Source organism: Carya illinoinensis, chromosome 12 (assembly GCF_018687715.1).
Source record: "Carya illinoinensis cultivar Pawnee chromosome 12, C.illinoinensisPawnee_v1, whole genome shotgun sequence".
NCBI lineage: Eukaryota > Viridiplantae > Streptophyta > Magnoliopsida > Fagales > Juglandaceae > Carya > Carya illinoinensis.
The window spans coordinates 3251031-3275983 of record NC_056763.1 but is presented as its reverse complement, the minus strand read 5'-3'; the positions used below and the strand labels follow the sequence as shown (position 1 = coordinate 3275983).

The 24953-nt window shown below is 35.8% G+C and overlaps 1 protein-coding gene across 3 annotated transcripts; it reads right to left on the bottom strand.

Annotated features, from left to right (window-relative positions):
* Nucleotides 1–8494: 8494 nt before the first annotated feature.
* Nucleotides 8495–21340, bottom strand: LOC122289751 (serine/arginine-rich splicing factor SR45-like). Of its 3 annotated transcripts, none has more exons than XM_043097006.1 (12): nucleotides 20966–21338; nucleotides 19304–19372; nucleotides 17661–17749; nucleotides 15496–15542; nucleotides 15332–15412; nucleotides 15074–15239; nucleotides 14749–14983; nucleotides 14605–14658; nucleotides 13470–13586; nucleotides 10305–10374; nucleotides 10158–10189; nucleotides 8495–8932 (listed from the first exon to the last, which is right to left on the bottom strand). In XM_043097006.1, the coding sequence occupies exons 1-12, from the start codon at nucleotides 21181–21183 to the stop codon at nucleotides 8863–8865; spliced, it is 1248 nt and encodes a 415-aa protein (XP_042952940.1). In that variant the 5' UTR covers nucleotides 21184–21338; the 3' UTR covers nucleotides 8495–8862. The 3 variants fall into 3 exon arrangements, with proteins under 3 accessions (XP_042952940.1, XP_042952941.1, XP_042952942.1); XM_043097007.1 differs by having other exon boundaries at nucleotides 10305–10371; XM_043097008.1 differs by lacking the exon at nucleotides 19304–19372 and having other exon boundaries at nucleotides 20966–21340.
* Between the last annotated feature and the right edge of the window lie 3613 nt (nucleotides 21341–24953).

Below are 24953 nucleotides of genomic sequence, written 5' to 3'. Positions count from 1 at the left end.
TAACTGTTTTTTCCAGCCCACTACCTTCCAAACACTCTTGTCATTCTTCTTAATCCCCAACTTTCCTTCATTCATTTTTTCTGTTTTTTGTTTAATCTTCAACCCCATTCTACATACCACATTCGTGTGTCCCTGTCGAAAACACTTGTTGCAATAGAAACCTCTTTTCTCATAAACTACGTCCTGCCAAATCTAGTGTTTTTGTCCCACAACAATTGGAAACCCACCAACCATCTCATCTTGAAGATCCACTTCTACACAAATTCGAGCTCCAGTAGCACGAGTACGGTACAGGGTTGCATTATCTGTCCCAAGAAATCTCCCAAATCTTGTAGCAAGGCTCTGAAGACAATCCAATCTGTACAAATGTAAAGGTAACCCAGGCAAGAAAATCCATTGTGGAGCAATCGACGGTTCCTTCTTCACATCAAAATCAACTGTCCAATTAAACAACCGAAACTGACAACCAGCCACCATTCTTCCTTCCCTAGCCCATGCATGAACATAATCTGACTCATTAGCCAAATGCAGCAACACATGATGATCATCCATAAAGCTAATCATCGGTACCTCATTAAATCCCCCAAGTTTTGATAATATGCAACCGTAAAACATCAATGGATGGCCTTGTCGAAAGAAATTTTAGAACCAACGCATATTTTAAATCCTCAGCCGCTCTGTCCATCTCCAATTCAGAGAAAACAAAACCAAACTCCCCCTCAATCTTTTCAGGTTTCCTCAAAGGCAAACGAAACTTTGGTTGCTACAAGGGCCGCTTCAACGCCTGAACAAACGACTGTCTAACACCATCAGCATTCTTCGCATTTCCACCCTCAGAAATCTGCCCACCTGGATCCTGGACGCCCTCACCCATCCCGCCGGTAACAGAGTCACTGGCAGCCAAAGAGAAGTCTTCGCTCTCTCCTAAAAACGATGAAGCCCTAGCAGAGGACAAAACTGCCCTACCACGTCAGCTGTATCTTTTTATATTGCCTCTTAATGTCTTGGTTAGCATGCTTTTTGTAAAGTGATGAGTAGTTGAGTTTAAGTTTTGTAAATGTTAGACTTTTATGACTTGAAGAGTGATTTCAATTTTTGTTTGAACTTGTAAATGGGGTAGACCGTATACTACTTGGTTGTATGATTTTTTTTTATTGAAAATCATAGTATTGGAGCTTAGAATGCCATATAGAGTTAGTATATGTATTGGTTGGTGTATTAATGTTGAGCATGGTTGATTTTGAGTTAATCTTCGTAAGGGTTGGATTTCTATTAATGATATAATGTTTAGGGGTTTAGATTAAGCTCATAAATGTATTCATAGAGGTTCGATTTAGAAAGAAAATCTTTGGAATTAAAGCAAAAGCATGCTACATGATCAAGAGTATCCAAGCATATATTCAGTTTGTCCTTAATTGTGTATATGGTTTTCTTTTGGTTTACCAAGTTTATTGGAAGTAAGAATCTTCAAGACGTGATTTTGTTGATGTTAAGGTTAAAACTGCAGTAACTTTGATAATTTCAACATTGATTACTCAATAAGAACAAGAATCACTAAGTGAGGTCACTGTTTGATGTTGGATCTCCTTCGTTGTATAGGTTATCATTTTGTTTGAAAATTTGATCTTTTCTTACTTGAAAGAAGTGAATGAATAGGCGATTGAACTCTATTTTAGAAAATGATCAAATGATAAATTGGTTAAATGGTTGCAAGGTTAGGTTTAGGATTCATTTTCAAATAGCAAGATGTGTACATCAAGGATTTCAGTGTTGCCATAAACTTTTGGGTTGGATATATGAAAACAACATTTGTAAGTTAGAAATGGATTTAGAACAGAAAATATGTGAAGTTTATTGAGTTTTGAGAGTTCTGTGGCCAAAATGCTATTATGGAAAGTTTAGGGGTCAAATTGTAATTTTTGGGAAAATTGAAGGGGCTTTTGCAAATTTTTATTTTTGGAAGTTTAGAAATTTTTTATGAGTTTTTATGGTGTATTAAATGGTCCCTAACCTTTGTGTGCATTTATTACGGCCGAGGAAAATTTTCTATGCTAAGAGCAGTCTATAAGTTTCTAACTTACTCCCAATTTATGTTAGTATGCTTAATGATAAATGTCATGTTAGTGATCAAGGTTATTATTATGAGTTTTCTTTAATATCTAAAACATTCATATCATATTATTTTGCCATATGTCATGAAACATGAATATTTGTCATGAAACATGAGTCAAGCATGTAAATTATTTTTGTCACACACCCAATGCAAGGATGGAGGATTATCCTAGTGGAACTCTCATGTCCACTCTGAAGTGTGAAAAAATTATGTAGAATCTCCTGAGTTGATGAAGAACAACCAACAAACTTCGAATGAAACCAGTAGGTTTTTGGAGCGAAATCATAGCACCTAAGGTAAGTAGGTGCGAAATAAGATGCTTATGATCAAGTAGTTAAGAGTTTTTGGTAAAGACGACTAGATATCCAAAAGCTAAAGGGTACTCATGGTGAATGCATTATGATCTACCTGACTATTCATTCTCTGTATGATGTATTCATAGCTGGTCAAAGGGCCTATGATGTGGTGCGATAACCAGCAGGATAACACAGTTTATGGGGAACCATGAGACATCCACCTTCTGTAAGAATAAGAACAAGGATGAACAAAGATATTTTATAAAACCAAGCATGTCATGAAGGTATGAGGTTTTGATGATGAAAATTGTTTTTGAAAGCAAGCATGTCATGAAAGTATGAGGTTCTAATGATGAAAATGTTTTATAAAAGCAAGCATATCCCGAAAGTATGAAGCTTCGATGATGAAGCATGTCACTCATGCATTCACATCATGCTTATTGTTGTGCATGCTTTGTAAACTGTTGATATGTTAATAGTATAACTTCCTCATATTTGTAAAAATCTCATTGTGGTAGTCTCAACTACCATTCCCTCCAAAATGATAGAAGTTGTGTCAGGTCATCATAAAGATGAACAATCAAGCCTCAACGAGATTGATTAGCCTAGGATTGAGCTTGGAGGAGTTATTGGAAACCATCTTCTAATTTTTTTTTTTTTATGTCATTTTGCTATTAATGGCCGAGCTCCTTGAGCATCATAATCTGTAGTTAGGAGATTGTATATACATTTGTAACTAAAAAGTTCCTACTCCATTACAATGTTTCTTGGTTTAAGGTTATGTGAACCTATATATATATTAATGTTATGAAAAATATTTCGGGATTAGTTCCTATGGTACAATTTATAATTGAACAAATTCTCCAATGCAATTATTGCATACTATTGAAGCATATTAGATGCATTGCATATTATCTATCATAAAAAGGGGTATGTAATCTTGTGTTGCATGTCCTAACATTTTAGTCTTCGTTAAATCCCAAGTGGAGGTTGGTGTAACACTCCAAGTCGAAAATATTAGAGATAATATGGATAATTTAATTGGACCTAAATTAATTTTAATGAGCAATATTGGGTGAGCTCATGAATTAATATTTATTGAGGTTGGCTTGGAATTTTAGTTAGGCCCAAAATCTTATTTTTAGCTTGTTACGGTTTAGCAAACAATTTTGGATGATGTTATTAGGTTGATATTGGGGGAGTTCCTAATAAGCTTTGGATTATTAAAAGACATTAATATTATGGATTTTATTAGTTGGAATTCTATTTCAAGAGTGAAGTCAAATTGTGATCCTTAAATTGAACACAAGACTCTTGGATTTTTTTCATGTGCTTAGAATTAGTTAGAATTTTTAGAAATTTATGGTGCAATAATAATACTTTTGATTTCCATATGTCAAGTGGACCAATGGGAGGGCACCATATGTCACTTGTGTGCAAGAGAAGTCAAGACCCATGCCTCCCCTGCACACACACTGCCTCTCATGCCTAGATCTGCCACCATGTTCCACAACCACACTAGCCCCTTGTCACTCATCATGCCGGGAGTCACCCAAGTTCCGTCACGGTGAGATTTTCTCCTCTATGCTGTTGCCAACCAATCATGAGACGAGTAGATATGCCTCGACTTCTGTGGTTTTCTTTACCTTGGTCTCTCAATAGAGGTCTCTCTCCACTGTGACTCTCTCTCTCATGATTTTCTCCCCTCCCCCTCATAGCCCTTGCCCAACCGTGAGCCACCACAAAGATGCCCTAAGCTAGAGCCCCTCTTTCCGCAACTTGAAACCATGTAATGGAGCCTTCTACTAATAACTATTTCGAGGTAGTCACCCTCCAAGAAGAGCAAGAACTAGAGAGTGAGAGAGAGAAGAGAGGGAAATGACTTGTATGAATTCCAAAGTTGGCCTCCTTCTTAGCTCGTGGTGTATTTATAAGTATTTAAATGAAACGTTTTGTATACAATTACAATAATTCAACACATCACACCGAAAATGATGTCACTTCCTAATTACAATTAGGTATTTATTTCCTGTCAAACGACACCATTCCATTTATTACCTCTAACTTACATACAAAATGACAACACTCTATTTAATGAAAACTACAACGTGTCATTAAATCCCCAACTAACTAAATTGTCATCTTCCCCTATTCATTCTTTCACACATCAACTTCCCAATCATCTACCATTCACATCCACTCCAACTCCCATCTCAGGCTGTAATATTTCCCTCCCTTTCAGAGCACCAAATTTATTACAAAGCTGCTAGTAGGATTCCCAAGTGGCATCATCCACTCTAGCTCCGTTCCATTGCACTAAAACTTGTGGACCTTCCTACGTCTATGCTGTAAAATACATTTGGGCTTTGGTGTTTGCTCATTCTGTATATCAACTACTGGTAGTGTGGAGAGAGGTGAAACATGCTTCCCCACTTTCTTTTTTAAGCAAGAAACATGAAATACAAGATGAAGTGAAGCATGCTGAGGAAGATCAAGTCTATAAGCAACCTAACCAAACCTATGTGTGATCTGAAATGGTCCAAAGAACCTTGGAGAAAGCTTGAAATTACGCCTAGCAACTAATGAATGTTGTTTGTAAGGCTGAAGCCTATGATACACCCAATCTCCAATTGAAAATTCCCTCTTAGTCATCTTCTTATTATATTGAAACTCCATTCTCTCTTGAGCTACTAACAGATTTTGTTTTAAGGTGGTCAAAATCTAATCCCTGGTCTTCAATAATTCCTCCACTGCCTCATAGGGTGTTAATTTGGTAGAAGTCTGAAAAGTGGTATTATACCTCGACTCAGCTAATATTAACCATTCGAACAACAGCCTTGGCTTATCTCTTGTGAAGCTTCTCAAAAAAAGGTCAAGGCATTTATTAACAACGTCAATGTGCCCATCACTTTGGGGGTGAAAAGCAAAAGAGTAAGAAATATTTGCTCCTTATAACTTGAATAGCTCTTTCCAAAAAGAATTTTCTAAAGGTAGAACCCCAATCAAAAACTATGTTCTGGGGCATATCACGCAACTTGAACACATTATCAAAAAATAAGGAGGCCACCTTTGCAGCTGTAAAGGGATGCTTCAAAGCCATAAAGTGAAAGTATTTAGACAATCTATCAATACACATGGATGAGGAAGCTTCAATGCCAACTAATTGGATGTTGTGTACAGTGATGGGATAGTAGTGAATTTTGTTAAATGGCCGGATGCCATGTAAAGTGTTGGGATGAGGTATGAAGTTGTGAATAAGTGTTCATTTTGCTGATTTGTTGAGCAAGTGTTGGTAATTTCAATAGTTGTTTGATAAGGTTGAAATGGCATATGTTGTGGTATGAATGGTTGTGGATTGTTTTCTTGGAGGTGGTGAATTTATATTGAACTGAAATAATAGATGAATTGAGTATGACTATTGTATGGGATTTCGAGAACATTTTCTATTATGGTTAGGTATTGGATAGATTTTTGTAATTAACGTTAGTTTTGATAAATTATAAGGAAGTGACAAATTAATTGGAAACTTGTTATGAAGTACACGTATTTGTGTAGATGAAACTTGTTAAAAAAAAAATGAATGTTTTAATAGATTATATGCTGATCTTAGATGATAAATGGGTGAAACACAAATGAATTCTTGGTTGGACATATGTATTGGACAGATTTGATATTTATGTATTTGGCTTTAGTGGTATTGGATGTTTAAGCACGGTAATGTTTGAAATTTCTCGATTATGTCAAATGTTGGACTATGCTAACTAGCCTACTTATGTTGAGGTGTTACGAGGTATGGAATTTGGTTTGAAATGAATTGTCTTGAAGTGTTGGAATAAATATTACAGTTGTAAGAGAAATTTGAAGAGCGTGGCGTTGTGTCAGTTTCTAAATGAGGGACAAAATTGTATATGCATAAGAAATGTAATATGAATGGATGAAGTTTATATGATAATATTGTTGGGATGTTATGAAGCCATGAGCGAAGCTTGTAAAGTTTTGTGATTGTGTTTGTGTTGGTGTATAATTTGTGTGAACGGATTTTATATGATGGTGTAGTGTTGGACTTCATGGATGATAGGAGACCTTAGTATGAAATTTGTGAAACTATGCTATTAAGTTAATGAAATCATATTGAGTTTAAGCGGATGATGGACTGATTGTATGTGTGTATATTGATGTAGTTGAAGGGTTTGTTAGCTTTTGCTTTATCCAATAAATTATGGATGGGAATTTCATGAGGACTATGAGACTCAATAACTGGACAGATTGAGTATGTTAGGTGTGTTATGCATGAGCATTGGTTGTAAGATGTATCTGTGTTGGGCTCAAGTGGTAAATGATTAGAGTGCGTGCCTTTGTGTTATGTGATTTTTTGGTGGCCAGTTTACAAGAGAATGATGGATTTAAGATATGTTCTAGGCTTGTATCGAGTTAATATTGATGGTGATGCAAGTAGTGCACGGGACTAATATTGGTGAAAGCTTATTATGTTTGGTAAGAAAATAAAGAGGATATGAAGATGGGAAAATTTTAAGGAGCACTCAACAAGTTTTCAAGGATCTTAGAAAGGGTATTTAGTCTTTTAAGTAGACATACGAAAACTCTCAAATCTTTTCTTGCGAGTCTATGGTCGAGTCAGTCATACATACAGGCCCCGTTTATTATCATACATGCTTCATAAACTGATCGTAGCCTTTTTTTTTTTATAGAATAAACTGATGGTAACTTAGACATATAACTTACTAAGATTTGTATAAATTTCACCGTAGTAATCTCAATTATCATTCTTGCCTCGGAATGGTAGAATCTGTAGCAAAACATGAAGAGTCAGGTCTCAAATAAGTCTGTGTTATGAAGACAGGTAAAGTATGCTGTATTCAAAAAGTTAACTACTCCGATGGGAATTTTAGTTTATTCTATTACAATTTACATGTCGAGAGACAAGGAAAAAAACTCTTTTTCGTCATGAATATTACATAATATTAGAGGCATGCCAGATATATTATATATTATATATAATCTGTCATGAACAAAATATATAATCTTGTGTTACGTCCCAATACTTAAACCCCAATCACAATTGGGGGCGTTACACAAGGTGAGGGAATCTTACAATATTGATGTATACCCTCAATTTGACAAACATGTGTACTACAAAAATATTTAAAAATAAATAATAAAAATTAGGAATTATACAAATCTGAAGTCACATAAGGAAGCATTAGAAGAAAAGTTGAAAGAAATTATCGAATAAATCAGGAAGGAAAACAGCTCCTGAAAGTCTATCAAGCGGACTACCCGCTAAGGTGTATTGAATTAGCCGAGAAAAAAACGAGTAGCTTGAGCAACGGTCGGCCAATTTGTAGTTACTAGTTACCGAAGTTTTAGAACATACTTGATCCGCTCCTTTCCATTATGTTTGCGTTTGAATATTCAAAAAGTTGGATAATTGGAGTCTTTTCAGAGACGTAAGGGTAAGATTACAAGGAAGGATACTCAGCCGATGGCTTAGATATATTAGTGACATTCATTAAATTGGCAAATCGAGGAGTGTATAGCTGACAAAATTGATGACCATAGAAGAAGATAGGTGGAATGGAACTTTTTTCTTTACCACGACGGAAACCACCAACTCGTTCTTCGAATACTGATACCAAAAGATTCCGGAGGATTGATTAATATCAATTTAGTTAGGTATCAAAACAAGGAACCTGGCGAAGCTTTTTTTTTTTTTTTTTTTTTTTTTTTTCCCCTTTCTTTCAGAACTAAACCTGTCAAAGCCATCCAGATGAGTAAAATTAACTGGAGGATTGAACCATCAACACCAGAAGGTACCCAAACCGCTTCAACATTGCCTGCAAAACTACTAGGCGATATTTAATTATAGAAAAACACAAACAAGGGTAGAACCAATCATACCACCACAACCCAGCCTTGTACCTTTAGAGCTCTGGTACAGCCCCAGACCCCTCGACACTAAAGGACGATGGCTCTTGAGGATAACCAGCTTATGGTCGGGTATAGAAGGTGCATGTTTCCATGAGCATTACTGACAAGATCGATCATACAAACTGTACGCATAATGTAGCCTTAATAAGAACAAGAGACACCCTTTCCATATTGTTTTCTCTGTCGGAGTTTTGGACTTCAAATAACTTAAAAATAGACCATAAACGGTACAGAATATCTACTACAATACTACAGTCATAATATGTCGTTTTCATGGTCAACAAATGCCTCAAATATTACAGCCCTAAAATCTTCTTGTCATAGCCAACAAAAGACTCCAATATTACAGCCATAATATCTTTTGTTTCCACAGTCTACACGCTTGGGGTCGGATTTCCTTCATTTTCTTTTTCTTTTTCTTTTCTTTTTTTTTTTTGGGGTGGTGGGGGGGTGGGGAATGGAGAAGTGCGGCAGCAAAAGGGGAGAGAGAGATGTGATGATTACCTATGGCTTACGAGGTGGCAGTGGCGAACTACTGCGGCTGCTGTTGCTACTGCTCCTTCCTCTCAAAGGCCTACATAGTAGCAACCATCCATCAGAACAAACCAAAATCCATGAGAGAGAATTTAAAAATAAAAACAAAAAGATAAATTTAGGGTATGTTTGGACACTTGAAGTATATCCAAATTTTGTGAATAGTAGCTAAATGGTTTGAGTGAAGATGTTTTACTGGGTTTTGGGAAATGTGAGAAAAATTTAGAACAAAATTATTATAAAGTTAAAAATTGTTTGAATAGTATTTTTTAATATTTTTTTGTTTTGAAGTTTGTAAAAGTTTATTGATTTTTGTGTTCTGTTTTGAATTTTAAAGAAGTATTGATTTTTGTGTTTTGAATAATGGATAATGATTAGCTGAAAAAGTTCAAAATTTGAAATTGAAAAATGTTTTATGTTTGAGTGATGTTTGGGAATGAAATTTTTTTTATATAAGTATGTTTGGAAATGAAATTATAAGAAATTTTGCAAATTCTGAGTGTCCAAACATGCCCTTAAACACATTTAACTAAAGCAGTTAAAAGGAGATTTCATTCCAGATTGAAGCACAAGCTGAAGTCAGCTCCTAGCAAGAGGAGCTGAGAAATTGGAGAAAAAACATGGTGGCAGCCCGTGAAAATCAGACACCAAAAGTTGTGCATATGGCGCGTGCACTAGAAAGTGAGGGTATCGTGGTAGATGACAGGAGGAGCACATTGCATGGAGATCGCTTGAGGGGCACATGTGAAGCAGAGCCGGAAGGCAGCAGATCGAAAGTTTGCATTCATTTCATGTTTATCATCCTATGCATATTGTTTTTCATCTTTATGACTTTCCCTCAAAGTTCAGGTGAATCACATACGCAAATGCAAGATATAAACCTAGGGTGTTCTCACTTTTTTCTGTTGTCTTACTCGGTGGGGAGGGAGGGAGAAGGAAACTAGCTTGATGACTTTCCTTCAGTTTTCCTATGTAGAGTACCAAGTTTTTGTGTAGTATTCAAAAAGAATTGAGGGAATACTGTTCACATATATAGCATTTGGGCATAGTGAAAGTGCTTTTTGAATCATGAAAAAAAAGGTATAAAGAGTCAGTAAGATAGACAAATGAAGCCAGTTGTTGCGTTCCATTAGTATAAGTTCTTCCGCCATTTGAGTTTCACAGGAGAATTATAGCAAATACTAGGCAAGTAAACATGTCTGGAAAAATTCAGGAGAAATTGATTCAAATGGACAGTACAAGTACCATTCATGGACAGTAATTACCTTCTTGGACTACGACTCAATCTCCTGGCGACCTGTTATAGTGAGAAAGGATGAAGCCGTGTCAAATATCACATAAGATTAATTATCTTGTAATTTTTTTTAATAGAAAACAAATTATCTTTTAACCTAAAACTAACAGTGACTAACCTTGCATGGACTAGGTGACTTAGAGTAGGATGATGACCTCCCACGTCTTGTGACTGGTGCCCGTCCTCTGCTGTACACGGTGCAAAAGGAAAATACATGCTTAAGAAAATAACAACTTAAAGCTCATAACCAACCAACAGAGGGCCAATAGTTTTTTGCCATAACAACAAACCAAGCATAATATTTCTTCAAAACTTCTAAAATAAAGAGTGAGTTGAAGTTCAGATAATCTTCTTATTCCACTTCAGTGTCCCGTCAGAAGAACAAAGGACACGATACAACTTACAAATTTAACACTAAATTGAGGACAGGTAGGGTGAATCTAGCTCATAGAAAGAATCATTGGTATTGACTAAACACATGATAACAACAATCCAGAAACTTCCTTCTGGCTATGCTGAGACTTCCCACCATCCCATATATTCACTCCGATACCCTACTAGCCAAGGCAATTTGCACAAATTACTCCATTCAGCATATAACAATCTGCAATTGTTCATGTTAAGATTGGGTAACAGCAGTCCCACTCAGACAGAGAACCTGCATCCATACCGTACAGCCCAGTCTGCCAAAAAACACTTTCCAGCAAGCCAGCAAATCCACCAAGACCCTACCTGCCTAGGAATTAAACCTATCACCAAAACATACGGGTGTGCACCTAGACCGGATTTTTTTTCCCAGTCCAGAACCTAGAAATCAGGGTGGTTATCTGCCTGGATTAGACCCGGATATCCATAACCGGTTTTACTGTTTCAGATACACAAAACGACATCGTTTTGTACATGAAAAACGGCGATATCAGCATTACACTTTCCTTCAAGCTTCAGCCAGTGACTTTCCTTACAACATCGTTTCCGTCACAAATAAAGTCACTTGGATCCTTTAACGTCATAGAAGCCTCCTTCCCTCCCTCCCTCCCTCTAATTAAATTATGGATTTTAGTTAGAGAAACTGGATTTGTTTGTATGGTTGATTTATATTTTGTGGGTTGGAATTTTGTTGGTTAACTAGCGAAGAGTAAGTTTTGTGATGAGTTGACAGTCTTGTTTAGAGTAATGTAATTTTTTGTTGGAGATGGAGAAGAAAATGTGGATTATGGAGGGAAGAGTTGACAATATTAATGGTTTTCCATCTTTTAACTGATTCTCAATGATGTCTTTTATTTAGAGAGATATTGACTGGACTCTTGTCATAACCTTGTTTCATACTGTCGATGTGATTAATTGTATTCTTTAGAGAAATCTAATTCTGGCTTGGTTACTTTGGGGATTTGTTCTCTATGAGATTGGTCGAGGTTCTAAATTGGATTGGCATTTATCTCTATGATTAATGCCATGCGAAAGGGGGAGGGGGGGAGGTGAATGGTTTTATGTATAAGGGGCCCTCTTTCTGTTCATCAACTTTTATTCACGCATAAATCTTTAAATTTATGCTCTGATACTCCAAATTACTCTACTGGTCATCATCAATGATTTTGGTTAACCTTGTAAACTCCCTTTGTAAACTTGACAAACAATAGCTCTAACAAAGATTGGCACATTGAGTTCTGGAGACAAGTCAGAAAGTGTTGAACAGAGAAGCAAGCTTAAAAGGTTTGGTTAATGTTTTTTTATTTTCCAGATAACACTCAATTAATCATTTCTATATTTTCCAAATGCTTAATGCACACTTTGGTTATAGTTTTTTTCTTGATAATTAATTATCCAGGATATGATATATGATGATGTGAAATCATTGGATTTAACTTGTTCTGTCTTATGAAAGGTTGGTTCAACCAATTAATGTTCTATGCCGCCTTTCGCTTTTGGTTTTCTCTAATTCTGTGAAAATCTAAGAGAATTCTGCTTCTTATCCTTTTTCTTTTCCTTCTCTGTTTTCAGTTTGTTGACGATGGTCAACCTGGAAAGGTAGTGAACTGGAATCAAGAACAAGATCAAGCTGAGGAACCCTAGATTTCTGATTTGAGCCCGAAAGAGGAACCCTACTTGCAGAGGTGATTTTTTGTCATTTGTAGTGATTTGTCGGTGACGTATTGTGATTTGTGTTTGATTTCTTATTTTTGCCTTCGCCTATAGCCTCTCTAATTTTTTGTCCCCTGCCTTTTTGGGTTTCTATTTTGGGTAGGAAAAAGCGTAATGTTTGTTATTGCTGATTTGATTTGATGCTGTTTCTGTTTTTTCTTATTTCCTGCTCAGTTTAGCATGTTTCCAACTCCACTGAACTCCTTGTGCATTCTTCAGTTACATGCTCAAACCTATCTTTTACTTATGTTTTAGACATTAGCAAGTTTGTATTTTGCATAATCTGAGGATGTATTATTATTAACAGTGATTATATTAAGATGCAGGTTCGATCTGTTGGTGCTGTGAGGTATGTCTTAATATCTTCAAGAAAGGGAAAACATACCTGCTTTGGTAATTGATGTTCCTTTCACCTCAATATTGATGTTTTATGTAAACAATGTAATATGTATAGTATGCAGTGCGCTTTGTATGTGTTGATGCTATCAACTTTTATGTATATATATATATATAAATTTGAATGCAATAAAAAGTTTAAAAAATGCCTATAAAAATATTCATTATATAAAAAATAATAAACATGAAGTCCTATAAACAAATCCCTTTCAAAAAGTGTAAAAAAGACTTTTAATTAAAAAAAAAAATGTAATAAACCCAGATATCCGGTTACAATTTAAATCCAGTTATCTGCCCGGGTTTACCCAACCAGTTTTCAAAACCTAGATACGGATCCGATTATGGCCGGGTTTCCGGATCCGTATCCGGATTTACAGCCCTATAAAAACGTCGCCACTGCTTCCACAGGTACAAAAGGCAAGTGTTCCACAAGGTCGAAACCAATAATAAATATAAAAAAATAAAAAAGGTAATAAAATCTCGTCTATCCAACTAAAATGAGTCAAACATATAAACAGAAGCAAATAAAATAATGTGAGTTAACATGATTGAGAGAACTAGAAAACCAGCCACTCAAGCTTAGAAGAATACAAGTTGCTCTTCCTCCTAGATTTTGTCATCTCTAGTCATACTTAAATGAATAACTACTTAAGATATGCCACATCAGCAACTATGAGTGGGGATGACAAAATATAGGATGAAGAAAACATTTCCCATAGAAGTTTGGATAATTTTAAAAAAATATTACCTCCGTGGAGAGACTGATCGCGAACGTGAGCGAGCAGGTCTGCGAATGGGAGAGCGACTACGTCTATGACCAATTGGAGACCTTCTAGGAGGACTACGAGCTCGTCTTGGAGGCGTACTGAATGAAATCAGACACCATTTCAAGATACAAGCCAAAGGAAAATATAGTTGAAGATCAAATGTAATGTCTAATACTGCCCACAGCTCAAAGTAGAACTTTAAGAGAGTAAAAAATAAAAGATAATCCAAAAGACTAGATAAACAAAATGTTGGGAAAAAACCAAAATCCCTTGTACTTGACTACTTGTGCACATCCTTTTAAGTAAAAGTTTTAAAGTGTACATACAGGTGTCAGATAAGGAGACATGGGCAAGCATCCACAAAGTAATTTTCACCCTAAATATTAAAAACCTACGTTTATTATGTCCAAACACAGCTGTACTCAAACATACATCTAACTATCTTTTAAAAAAGAAAACAAGATATTTAAATCACATAAAAACAAGGTCTCTGAAATTTCTATATTGAATTTTTTTTGCAACATCTTTTGAGGTCTTGATGTACACTTTAAAAAATCTATATACACATCTCATTCAATGTTTCCAAGAGTTTTATACTTCAGACATTCTAAACTTTATGCCACCATTTAATGAGATTCCCACAAAACAGTTCCATGTTCTAAAACTGGAACTTCCTTTTAAATAGAACATAGCACTGCTCATGGTAATTTTTGTATTTCTAGGGAAAAAAAACATGTTCTAGAACAACCAATAGTCTTTGGATTAAATGATATCTCCTACACCCACAACCAAAGAGTAGAGGTGGCATTATGGAAGCAATCCCCAATTAATGAGTGATTTAAGCATGGGCATGAGCGTATATTTTTGGTAGACGAATAATGTGTGCAATGATCATCAAGTTGATACATTAATTAGACTATTGCAACAAGAGCTCATAGAATGATTAGCATCCAGATGTAATCAATATGCATGAAATTAACATCCAGATGCAGTCAATATTAGAAACAGCTCTATCAAATCCCATGATATCGTATTTTATCTCCATATGCAGCCTGTGAAAGGATTGCAATCACCCAAAAAATAGATCTTTTTAAATAAAATTTAAAGCATAAATACCGGCGCCTTGGAGGAAGTGGAGAACGTCTGCGAACAGGACTGCCACGCATCCTTCTGAAGAGGCCATATCAAGATGATACTCAGGTCAGTAAAATCAAAATCAGTAAAGGAATCAAACAAGCAAAGTAGTAATTGGTAGTGAACCTTGCAGGGGATCTGTTGCGCCTTAATGGAGATGGGGAACGACCTCTGCCAGGAGATGTGGGCCTTCTCCTTGGAGGTGTATCACCGCGGCGATAAGGAGATTCCACTCGACGACGGATGGGAGAATCTGCACGACGGCGTGGAGGAGAATCTGGCTGACGTCTAGGGGATCCTCCCCTTCGAGCAATAGGAGATCTCCTTCGGGGTGAGGCAGGAGGCTTCCGACGGGGAGAAGCTAATGTCATTAAAAACAAAGCACTATTAGAAAGCACTCTCAAAATAATGTACCATGTAGCATTTCATGAACCCAGTGTATGGAGCATACGTTCTCTCTGCCGCTTGAGTCCATCCTTCTCAACATCAGCAGTGACACCATCAGTTTTGGGAGCATCTCTCCTTGGAGCATTGGCAGTCGCTTTTAGGGGTGGTGACACCTTCTGTCGAGGAGGTAAAGTGAACCTTGCTTGAACGACATTCCCATCAATTTGGGCCTGCATTTGGTATATCAAAAACATTAGTTTCCCAACTTTACATGTTTCTATCATAGCAATTAATTCCACACCAAAATGGCACTAAAACCTACACCATCCATGTATAATTGTGCCTTTTCAGCATCCACTCTTGTCTTAAACTCCACGTATCCATAGCCCTTAGGAAGGTTGACCTGCAAACGTGAAACAAGCTTCACATTGCTGCACCAAAAAAGATTACTGCACAGCCATAATGTCATATTTACAACAAACTTACAACGCGATCCATTGCCAGCTCCACATTTACAACTTCACCATAGTTACCTACGGAGTACAAAAGTAAATGTAAGGATAGTTTAAAACCACAAATTAAAAATAACATATGAAACAATAGGTTCTAAAACTCCTTATTGTCAACAAATAATAAGGCATTCCTTCAATAAATTACTCATCCATGTGCAGCAGAATAAAACTTTTTAATTTTACATACCGAATCGTATGATTATTTGTTAGGTTAGGTTTGGCTATTAAGATTTCTCATCTCAAACACAAAATTCTCATTTCATCATTATAACTTTCTCAAATTCTCATACAAAATATAATAAACAATTCAACTTTTTATTAACTTTTTCAAATCCCAAAACAATAATAATATTAAAATATAATATTTTAATATTTCATCTTAAAACTCAAAATACTCATCTAAGAATTCTCAGTGGCCAAACCGAACCCGTCATTTCTTAATTCATTCCTCCACTTTCTACTTCAGTATTAACCAAGTATTTTTAAATTTTGTATTAACTGCATCCTAGGTGTATGCAAGTAAGGAGCTTGCAAGGAAAATGCACTGCATGAAGCAAGTTAATGGGGAAGAAAAGATAGCTGTCTCTGGCTAGTAGTTGGTATCTTTAACGTAGCTATAAGCCGTAAACAAATAAAAAGGCATTCCTTCAATAAATAAGCGTCCATGTGCAGCAGGATAACACTTTTAATTTTACATATCCAGTTGCCAGAATCTGTTAGTCCCTCCAGTTTCTAGTAAGTATTTGCCAGGTATCTTTAAGTTTTGTAGTAACTCTCTCCTAAGTTTATGTGAGATAGGAGCTTGCAAGGAAACTGCATTGCATGAAGAACTAAACAGGGAAGAAAGATAGTTGTCTCTAGCTAGCAGTTGGTGTCTTTTCCCTGAGGAACTTCTACTCTTTGGTAGTAAATGTATCTGTAAGTTGGGTATGAGATGGGAATCTCCCCTCCCCTCCTTTCTTCTTTTTCTTTCTTTCTATCTAAACTCCTCTTTCTATTCCATGAGCTCTTGACAAAATTTTCAGCATATTTATCCCATATTTCTCTCCTCGTGTGACTTTCAACAAAACCAGGTTATGTACCCTCAACATATCCGGATACCTAAGCTTCTATGCCTCTTTTCTAAATCTCCCTCTCTTGGTTCTTACCACCAAACTAGCAAGACAACCACTAACTGAAAAGTTTTTATGGATGTCTTTCATCAGTTCGGGTCATTTCCTTTTTTGACAACATGCTTTAATTGGATTATTTGAGCATGGACTGCAGACACTAACTCAGAATTGACCCAATTTGTCTCTATTCCCATATCAACTTCTAACACTATACTTAGAACTGAAAAAGTTGCGAATAATAATAAAATAATTTGAAGCGTAAAGTTAAAACTACATATATGGGTATAGCATCCAAACTTACAGGCTACAAACCCTAGAAACAATCTATATTTTTTCAAAAAAATAAAAATAACGATAACTATACTGCAATGATGATAAGGCCTATGCCAAAACTGAAAAACTGATCTTAAATTATTCTTAACTAGCTTATAATTTTGATTCTCAAGATAAATGGCTGCGCAAAATCCACAGTGCAAAACCACACCATTTTGGTCTTAAGTTTATCCAATTTTCAAGATAAATGGCTGCACAAAATCCACCGTGCAAAACTACATTTTTACACTCATCAATTAACACCTCAGAGCACCTCCAAGAATTGATCAGAATCCTTGTAGTCATATGAGGTTCAGTCACAATCTGAAAGCAAAGATGATATCCTTAAACTCATCACAGCACAAGGACAAATATCAAGCAAAAAAAAACAAACCGAATTTTTTATGCCTTCATTTCCATGTGAAGACTAACACAGCAGTCAATGGCATTGCTTTTAGTTGTCATGATAAAATTACTGATATTCAGTTGTACTTGGGACTAGCAATACCTTGTGAACTCCTAGCATAACAACCAAAAATAAAGGTTTGATGTTGGCATATTTGATTCTATTTCCCATACTAATTTCCAGTTATATAATACAGCTTTACATACGCATATATAGCAAATAAAAGGCCACAATTTAAAAAGCATCAAAAAGTCAACTATAGGTAATTTACCCCTTTTTTTTATAAGTAACTACAGGTAATTTGCTTACTGAATATTTCTTTCAAATGGCCTTCATTCACATTCCGGCTGAGTTTGTCTATGTGAAGGACAAGCGATTCTTGCATAGGAGAAGCTTTCCTGAAATCAATATGCATATATTAACACATGCAAGAAACAAAAGAAGTAGCTTTTTCCAGAAAATCACACTTTATCCCCTTCAACTACCACTCCTTTTGCAATATTATGACCAAACTATTAACGTTGTCATGTTACCACCAAGGCCCAAATTACCTACTTAATACAACCCAACCATTCTTTTCTCTTTTTGATAGCTAAATAGGAAATTTTATTAATACTGTAATAGTTATAGCCCAACCACTCTCTTTACAATTAAAGTAAGATCTACCATAGGACACCATATGGGAAGCAAATAGCATCTTGACCTGCTAATAGAACTCTATACAAACAAACACTAGTTACAAAAATAGAAAATATATGTTTTAACAGTAAGTTCATCAACCAAAAAATAAACTCTTAGCATTCGCAATAAACACTGATTGAGCAACACTTAAAACTCAATACGAGTCCATGATTGATACACCTCACACAATATCTTTTTTTTTTTTTATAAGTAATAAGAGATTTTATTAAGGCAAGTAAATAGGCATAGTTCAAGTACACAGGAAGTATACAAATGGAAATACCTGAATACAAGCTAGGGGCTAAGAGCATTCTCAATGGCTTCTCCATCCTATCCTTTAAAATAAATTACCAAAACCCATTTTTTCTATTTTACATACTGATTTTTATAATATACCATACATCAGCTTATCTATTTTTTCTTTATATGATTTAAATATTATACTTTTTAATATTTTGTTATTCATTTCAAATACTTTCTCTAACAATTAATGATATCCTCATATTTTTTGATATTTTCAATATCTCCCCATATACAATGTCATGTAATTATGTTCTATTTTAAATTAATCCAAATTTATAAGCTAAACCAAAATATAAATTGATTCAAAAAAAAAAACAAAGAGACTATATTTATGAGAATATTCTTAAAGTATATTATGAAAACATGAAAGACAATACACAAAACAACCCTTCTACTGTATACCCACCCTCTCATCTGAATAAGAAAAAAATGCTAGTCATAGAATGTAGCTACACTCGAAGGTGCAGGATTTTATTTTATTTATTTTTACATTAATGCCATGAAATGTTAAGTATTATGATACTTTATTCTTTTTTTTTGATAGATATTATGATACTTTATTCTAAAAGTGCAATAAAAAGATCCAAAGAGGGACCTTTGAAACCGTTGCAGCTCAAGGCTCAGAGCAACAACAGATGGAGGCACCCTTTAACAAAACTCTCTGCAATAACTGGAATACTTCCATATATGCTGGGGAAGGGTACAATTAATGCATGTTTCTTGTGGCATTGTTTCTTTTGCAGCTTCATTTACTTAAAATCTTCATCATTATTAAATCCTCAAGAGTATTACTAAAAAGTAATGTAAAAAGTGAAACCCAAGTTTTTTTATGTAATAAGCTGAAAAATTAAGATGCATACGGAAAATAACTGGAGGTTAATTGAAAACTTCTAGTCTGAAATATACACCATCCACATCTTAAGTTTTAATTATAAATTAAATTAACAAAAGTTCAGAAATAGTTTCACCTCGGTGGTGGAGAAGTTCTCTTAGAATTTGGTGGTGGAGAACGACCTCGCCTAGCTACTTCCATAGGACTGAAGATCATTGTCGAAATGAAATGAAAAAAACAAGTCAAATTAAACTGGGAAAAAAAAAAAAAAGACAACTAATTAGAAAGATGTGTGTTTCTTAAGATTGATTGAAACAAATCATCTTCCTACAAATCAATGTGTTGCAAGTTTATATAAGTGAATATCAAAGTGTTGCCAATTTATAGGAAAATGAATTTACAAAATTCACAGTTGATTCTGACTAATTATTTTTTATGGATGTTTACAACTATTAGATCTTACAATTTCTGCTTGCAGTTTTTTTTATCAGTCACCTTCTGCTCACAGTTGAGAGAAGGAATAGTTCTCTGGTTGAAAGAAGGATTATTGTTAGCATAAGATGTTATCTCAGGATTTACCACCCTTTGCCAAAGTTACCAGTGTGACCTTGCTAGTGAGGATTATTGTTGGTGTAAGATGCAATCTCAGGATTTACCACCCTTTGCCAAAGTTACCAGTGTGACCTTGTAGTGAGACTGAACAAGACATATAAGACTAAGAACAACAAGAAAAAATTTGCTTGAGAAATGCATGGAATTAAGAACAACGTAGCAGCCATGTGGATGTTCCACTATTTTAAATTTATCATGGTTCAAGTCTCATTAGACAAATCCTTAGGCCACGATTGGTTACCAAAACCCAAAACATCTTATCTCATCTCATCTCAACTCATCATTACAACTTTTTCAAATTCTCATACAAAATATAATAAATAATTTAACTTTTTCAAATCCCAATACAAAATTAATATTAAAAAATTATATTATAACAATATTTTATTCATTACTATTTAAAACATATCATCTCATCTATGTAACCAACGGGGCTTAACGGGATCTTCCTTCTCTCATAAAATACTAGCCACTGGTGTTATTTTTATGAATGTTCAAGCATTCCCTTTGCGATCAAAAAGAGAGATGAGACGCATAGTCAAGAAAAAAAAATGATGATTCTAAGAACTAGACGCCCTTTGCAAATAATAGAATGAACACGGCGTAAGCACAATTCTGCTAATTCTAGAAATTTTTAAATTGGAGAATCTTGCATGGTCTTTTTAGTAATTTTCCTAAACTCTACAAGCAACCAAGAAAATCGTGTACGGTGTCTGCATTTTTATATGAATCATGCTAGGGAGCACCCCATTATAGAACCAAATTTGACAACCATCAGTACTAAGCTATTTTCTCAATTCTTTTCTTTCCTGAATTTTCTTAAATGAACATGGCCTTTCGTGCTTTTCATTTGAAAAAGTTCAGCAATTTAAAAAACAAATGAGAAAAAAGTAATTTTACTGATGGTTGTTAAATATATATATATATATATATATATATGAGATAATGCGTGACTACCAAACGTGCACACCAAATATAAACACTAGTACAAATAAACTTTTTTAGTTTTTCTTTTATTTTTCTTTAATCTTTTTTAAAACATTCTTAACCATTAAAAAAATAAAAATATATGATAGACACATTTGGTGTACATATTTTATAGTCATACTATCATTTTTCTATATATAAGAAATTAGAGGAAGTAAAGCCCAGAAGATTAAATCGAAAGGCCAAGAAAGGAACTGACCTCTTCTTCGAAGGCGGGGGGCTTGCGCTGCGAGAACTGATACTACGAGACGGAGAAGAAGATGAGGAGAACGTCCTCGATCGAGATCTGGAACGTGAGAGGGACCGGGACCGAGAGCTGGAACGGGAGTCGGAGCCGGTGTAGGACCTTGACCGAGAGGAGGAGCCCGAAACGGACCCAGATGGCGGCGACCGACGGCCTCGGCTTGGTTTCGCCATGGCTATGGCCCACACACAGAGAGACAGAGAGAGAGAGTCAGAGAGAGAGCGAAACCCTAGATAAACCCCGTAAAATGGATGAGACCGAGCCGACGCAGGCCTGCGGCTAGAAATTAGAATGATGAATAGCACCCAGGCTACAGGCTAGTCTCTTGCGTGTTTGATGTGCCTTTGAGTACGCTGCTTGCGCTAATACGCGTGCGTATTATTATGTTCAAATGAGACATTTAAAACGGAGAGTTTTTTATGAAAACATATTTTTCTTATTAATCCTATTTTTTAATCTTGCATAATTTATTTTTTATATGCTATTCTTGTACGATTGGGACTATATGTGTGGGACGTGGCATTTCGTGTTCGTATCGTATTAAATTATAGACATTGAACTATATCAGTTAATTTAAAACGGACCAAACCTTTAAATTTTAATATGATCTGTTTAAATAATAAATTATGTCTTGTCATCTATTTAATAATTAATTAAAAATAAATAAATACAACATGACTCTTTCAATTTATTTTCATGTAAATTAGTTGAAATGATTCACATAATTCTTTTGACCGATTAATATAATTTTACATAAAACTTAATATTTATATTTATTAGTAGCTACAATATCCTTTTAAAAAAATAAGACTACTTACTAATAAGAAATATCAATATTTTTCAAATTTTAACATATAATTAAACCAATATTACAAATCTAATAATAACAAATATGAATATAGATCCAGAATTAAAATCCCAACAATAAAAATATAAGCATATTGAAAAATACCAAAATTATAACTCAACAATAATAAAATTGTAATCTTGAAATAAAATTTAAATAGATTATTGCTAGCTGACTTCGGGTAAAGCGGGTTGATCCATTATGGACTCATTTATTAATTATGTCTTAATGGATCAACTAGTTTTAACTCGAACTCATTTATATCAAACTTAAACAAACTAATTTGGTGGTGTATTCTTATTGTATTCACGAATCTATCACATATTACCACATCTAGTGTAGCATATTGAGAACCTAACCTGGACCCAAATAAGCGTACTACCCATCCTATATGGACGGGTAGCCGGCCACCCTAGCTCCCCACTCCCACAGGCGGCAAGGCTAGGATTTTGGCACTACACCCCGGCACCACCTCAACCCCGACTCGTCCACATCCATTACACGAACAGGCAAATTTTCGACATTTTCACTTGTAAAACTGTAATAAATACAACAAAGATACTCAACCATACTACAAAGATGCTTAGCCACAAAAGTGACGAAGAAGATAATGGAAAAAGACAAAGAAGACAAAAAAAAAAAAAAAGAATAAGATAAGAGATATATAGAGTTAGGGTCACGAAGAATTCAGCATTTGTGGTTATAATGAAAAAAATAAAGAATTATCGGGGAACAAGAAATGAAAGAAAGAAAGAAAGAAGGAAGGTGGGCAGTGCAAAAATGAGGGAAAAAGACAAGCTACTAAGGTTTGAGGGTAGAATTGTAATTTTAGAGTAAAAATCCTAATTTATTAGTATGGGTGAGCAGGTATAAAACGAGCCGGTTTTTGTCCAAAACCCACCCCCGCCCATTTCACTTAAAATTCTAAAAGAATCCGTACGTCCCACCCGAGTTAACAGGGCGGAAATTCGGGCAAGTTGAACTCTAGACCCAACCCCATTATATTTATAGAAAGTATTGATAATATTCATTAAAGGGGGTTGTTATGTACAGTCATAAACGGGGACTCCCATAAGAAAGTCTCCTCTCTGGATAGCACTAGGGAAAACCAGAGGTGGTGATTTAGTCTTCCCTTCGTGGTTGCATTCAGTCAGTTACGTTTTCCTTCTTGTTTTTTAGAGAATCACACAATGACTAATGAAGAGGATTTTCTGACGGAAGGTCTAGAGGACTAGTGGAGGAATCTCAGGTTGATAGAGGAAGAAGAAGAGGTACTTGTCGTCGAAAGCAGCAGGAACAAGGAAATCAAATGTAAGGGAGAAAAAAGCCTGATAGGAAAGATCTGCTATGACCGAATGGTTGGGAAGGAACTAATCAGTAACACAATGTCAAAGATATGGAGGATTAGCAGCAAGGCCATTTTCAAAGAAGTTGGAAAGAACATCTTTATCATTACGTTCGGGACCCATGCAGATATGTATAGGATTCTTGAAGGAAAACCTTGGACTTTTGATAATGCTTTGTTCCTAATAGTGCCTTTATGACGGAACTATGAGACCAACAAAAATGACCTTCGATTGGGAAGTTTTCTGGATGCAAATTTACAACTTGCCTTTGGGCTGTATGTCGTCGGAGTGGGGATACCAAATTGGGAATTCGGTAGGAAGGGCTATTGAAGTCGATATAGAGGACGATGGCACAGGCTGGGGGAGGTGTTTACGGGTAGAGGTGGAGCTACTCCTGCACAAGCCCATTCCCAGGGGCTGCTTCATATATGCTGAGAAGTCAAAACATTGGGTGTTCTTTCGGTATGAAAAATTACCCAAAATATGTTTTCATTGTGGCTGTTTACTCCACGGAGAACAAGGCTGTCTAGCCTTCCCAGGGGACCAAGAAAAAGAGGGAGCAACTGGAACCCAATTTGGGACTTGGTTACGGGCTAATAGTAACGTCAAGCGAGGGACCTTCTCATCTAGAAAAGGATTCAGAGAAGGAGGTAAACTTCCAACGAAGGGTGATGGCCAGACAGGGACAGAAACGACCGAAAATAGTATGGAAAAGGGTGGCGGGAAAAAGATTGGGATAGGGGACCGGCTCTCTCGGTATCCCATACATAGAACCAAACGATCGGAAAAAGGGGAGAAAAGATAGGTGCAAACAACAGAGTACAAAGCCACATGGATTCAGAGGAGGGGATGGAAGTGACTGCAACAGTACACCTATCAGACCTAGGGGAGAAGGAAGCACAAAAAAACTCGAGGGAATAATTATGGCAGGAATCTAATTCTGAAACCATTGAGGCTTATGGGCTTAATGAAGTGAGTGGGCCGAAGAAAGTAACTGAGATATGTACATCACAGTAGGGGCCTAACAGCCCAATCCCAAGTTCACCAACGGTCAGTGCTTTCGAATTAGAGGGAAAGGAGATGCAGTTTTCAACTCAGATTCAATCAAATCAGGGAGTTGGTCGCAAACGGAAACGCCAAGCTCGAACCTTGAGGAATCCTACTCCCCTTTCAGTTACAACTCGCTCTAAAGGAGACAAACGGACGGTAGAGGTAAGTCTTGATAGCCTCACTCCTATTAAAAAATTCAGAAAATCCATATTGGGTGAAAAGAAAAGTGAAAATGTTTCATCTTTGGTTTTGGCGGTGGCTGATTCTCAGCCCTGCTAGGTACAATGAGAATCTTAAGCTGGAACTGTCGGGGGCTTGGGAACCCCGAACAGTTCAAACGCTTTGCCTGTTGGTAAAGGAAAAGAGGCCCGATTTGGTTTTTATTATGGAGACCAAATTATCCTACAAAAAAGCTCAAGGGATAGTAAAGAGGTTTAAGTTTGATGGCTGCATAGTGGTGGAAGCAATAGGAAAGAGTGGAGGACTTATGCTACTATGGAAACAGGAGGAGTTAGTAGATTTAGTAAACTACTCACAAAACCACATCAATGTGTTTGTAAATGATGAACAACACAATATGAAGTGGTTATTATCTTGCTTCTACGGGCAACCAGCAACGAATTTAAGGAAACAGACTTGGGACTTACTGTTATCCTTCAAGCCTAAGGAAGGAGGATGGGGAATTATAGGAGATTTTAAT